This window comes from Oratosquilla oratoria, chromosome 43 (assembly GCF_046742065.1).
Source record: "Oratosquilla oratoria isolate Oo_2021 chromosome 43, ASM4674206v1, whole genome shotgun sequence".
In the NCBI taxonomy this organism is placed as follows: domain Eukaryota; kingdom Metazoa; phylum Arthropoda; class Malacostraca; order Stomatopoda; family Squillidae; genus Oratosquilla; species Oratosquilla oratoria.
Window position 1 is genome coordinate 4,262,853 of NC_134819.1, and position 2,616 is coordinate 4,265,468.

Here is a 2,616-nt window from a genome sequence, read left to right on the forward strand (position 1 = left end):
ACACATACATAAATGTGTACATGCATTCAGGGCTACCAGATGTGTCCTATATAAGACATTGTGTGTGTGTGTGTGTGTGTGTGTGTGTGTGTGTGTGTGTGTGTGTGTGTGTGTGTGTGTGTGTGTGTGTGTGTGTGTGTGTGTGTGTGTGTGTGTGTGTGTGTGTGTGTGTGTCTGTGTCTGTGTTAGTGTGTGTGTGAGAGTGTGTGTGTGTGTGTGTGTGTGTGTGTGTGTGTGTGTGTGTGTGTGTGTGTGTGTGTGTGTGTGTGTGTGTGTGTGTGTGTGTGTGTGTGTGTGTGTGTGTGTGTGTGTGTGTGTGTGTGTGTGTGTGTGTGTGTGTGTGTGTGTGTGTGTGTGTGTGTGTGTGTGTGTGTGTGTGTTTTTATTAGAAATTTTAGGAATTGTGGTCTTTTTGGAAATTTTACATGTCCTATTTCTACTCAAAGTATTTGGCAACCCTAACATGCAATACGGGTGGGTACAGCAGTTGCCTACTGGCGGTGAGAGAAAACGGTTATTGCTGTTAGACATTCATGTTACACAATCCTTTTATACGTTGGGTACATGTTTATATTATGATTTGCGACAATTCACATAACCATATATATTATCAAAGTTAATTTTTTTCAAAAAATTTTGTGAGCTGATACATATCTCTACAATAACTTCAGGCACTTCAAAACACCGAAGATGCATCAACAAGGCAAATTAATTCTACTACGTGTGTGGGATTTCATGGCATTTGCACAGCGCCGAACAATTACTTCCCTCCTGAGAACTACTTACTTGACTGTAAAATTGGAGATCGGGACAAATCCTGGGCCCCACACATCTGTTGTCAACCCTGCTACAATGAACTAAGTGCATGGTTATCGGCAACAAAATGGCCTGGAGAGAGCCACGAAGCCATGCAGATGATTATTATTTTTGTCTAACAAATATTACTGGTTTCAATACTTCTAGAAAAAAGATCAAATATCCCAACCTCGACGTTATTCCAGTTGGGGAGATGTCCGTGTGTATCTACGTGTACCACCAAGGAGTTAGAAGTTCTGCTGTGGTATAGATCACTCTTGTGTTCGTACACTCTTTTTTCGATGCCACGCGATTACTCTCCGTAGTACGTGGCCAGATATCCTCCGCATGGAATTTGATATACAATGCTGTTCTGGTTTATGATATTCTTGTTTTTATTCTTACTCACTATGTCTCTGATTCTTAATCCCGCGGCATGTGCTATGTGTATACCATTTGTGGATAGAAAATTAGTAATTACTTCTGCTCCTTTTGAGTATGGTACTACCAGGTAATCCTCTTTGGTCGTTTTGTTACCTGTTCTTGATATCATGAATGCTTTGTTTTTCAATTTGTGTATAAGACCTGAGAGGTACATGAGTTTGCGAAAGGCCTCGGTCATATATGATATTTCATCTGTCAGAAATTCATCGCTGCATATCCTTATAGCTCGTAGGTAGGAACCTATTATCACACCGGTCTTTGTTCTCGTGCTGTGCTGTGATAGGTAGTGTATGAAATCGTATTCGTTTGTGGGTTTCCTATAGACAGAGAATTTAGCGCTGCTATCCTCTCGGTGTATGAGTGTATCCAGGAAGGGAAGCTTTCCTTCCATCTCCATTTCTACTGTGAATTGGATATATTCATTAACTTCATTCAACATGCGAAGTTTGTTGTTAATATTTGACTCTTCTGGCATTATTACTAAAATATCGTCCACGTACCGGAACCACTTAGAGCCTCATCCTATGATCGGTATGGATTTGTCTACTTCTAGTGTTTCCATATATAAGGACGCCATTACTGCACTCTGAGGCAAACCCATAGCTAATCTTCTATGTTGTACGTATTCCTGTTCTTTGAAAACAAACGCGCCGAAATTAACACATAAAGATACTAGCTCTATGTAGTCCATTTTCTTAACTGGTAACTTATCTTTGCTTATGTTAGTCAGAGCTCTCTTCACCACGTTTATGGCTCCTTCTATGCTCACGTTCGTATAGAGAGATTTAACACCGAAACGGACCATTTTCTTTTCTTAAAGTCTATAAGCTTAAGTCGCTCGTTCGATCAAATACGCGAAGTTACGTGGGTGTGCACCGCTGATCGTCCCTAGCGTAGCTGACAAAAGCTTTGCGAGACGTTTAGCGAGGCGATGCGGCGCGATGCCTCTCCTTGAAGTAATGGGCGGCTGGCTTGTGTATTTTAGGGAGTTTTCTCATTGTTGGTGATCGGGGGTGCCTCCTCCGGAAGTTCGAGTAACTCCTTGCTTTTCTTCGATCTGGTATTTTTCTCGCAAAATTTTTGAACTAGTCGGCTTCTTGCTGCGCGAATTCCGTGTCCATTTTTTGTACGTGTCCTTATCGTTACGAAGCTCCAGCATTTTGTAGTTGTAATCTACTTTATTCATCACCACAATTCCACCGCCTTTATCTGCTTCTGTAATTAGTAGGTTGGCACGTTGACGGATATTTTCCAATGCTACCATGAATCTCCTTGGTAGGTCACATTCTTCGTTATCGGCTAGGCCTTGGTAGCACGCAACCACACCTTGCTTGAAACCTTTGTATACATCTTTCTCGTTCCATCTGTAATTCTTGT

General features: G+C 41.6%; 1 protein-coding gene across 1 annotated transcript; it reads right to left on the minus strand.

Moving 5' to 3' along the window:
• Nucleotides 1-1,108: 1,108 nt before the first annotated feature.
• LOC143021961 (uncharacterized) lies at nt 1,109-1,714 on the minus strand. Its single transcript, XM_076179882.1, has one exon. The coding sequence runs from the start codon at nt 1,712-1,714 to the stop codon at nt 1,109-1,111; it is 606 nt and encodes a 201-aa protein (XP_076035997.1).
• Nucleotides 1,715-2,616: the final 902 nt, after the last annotated feature.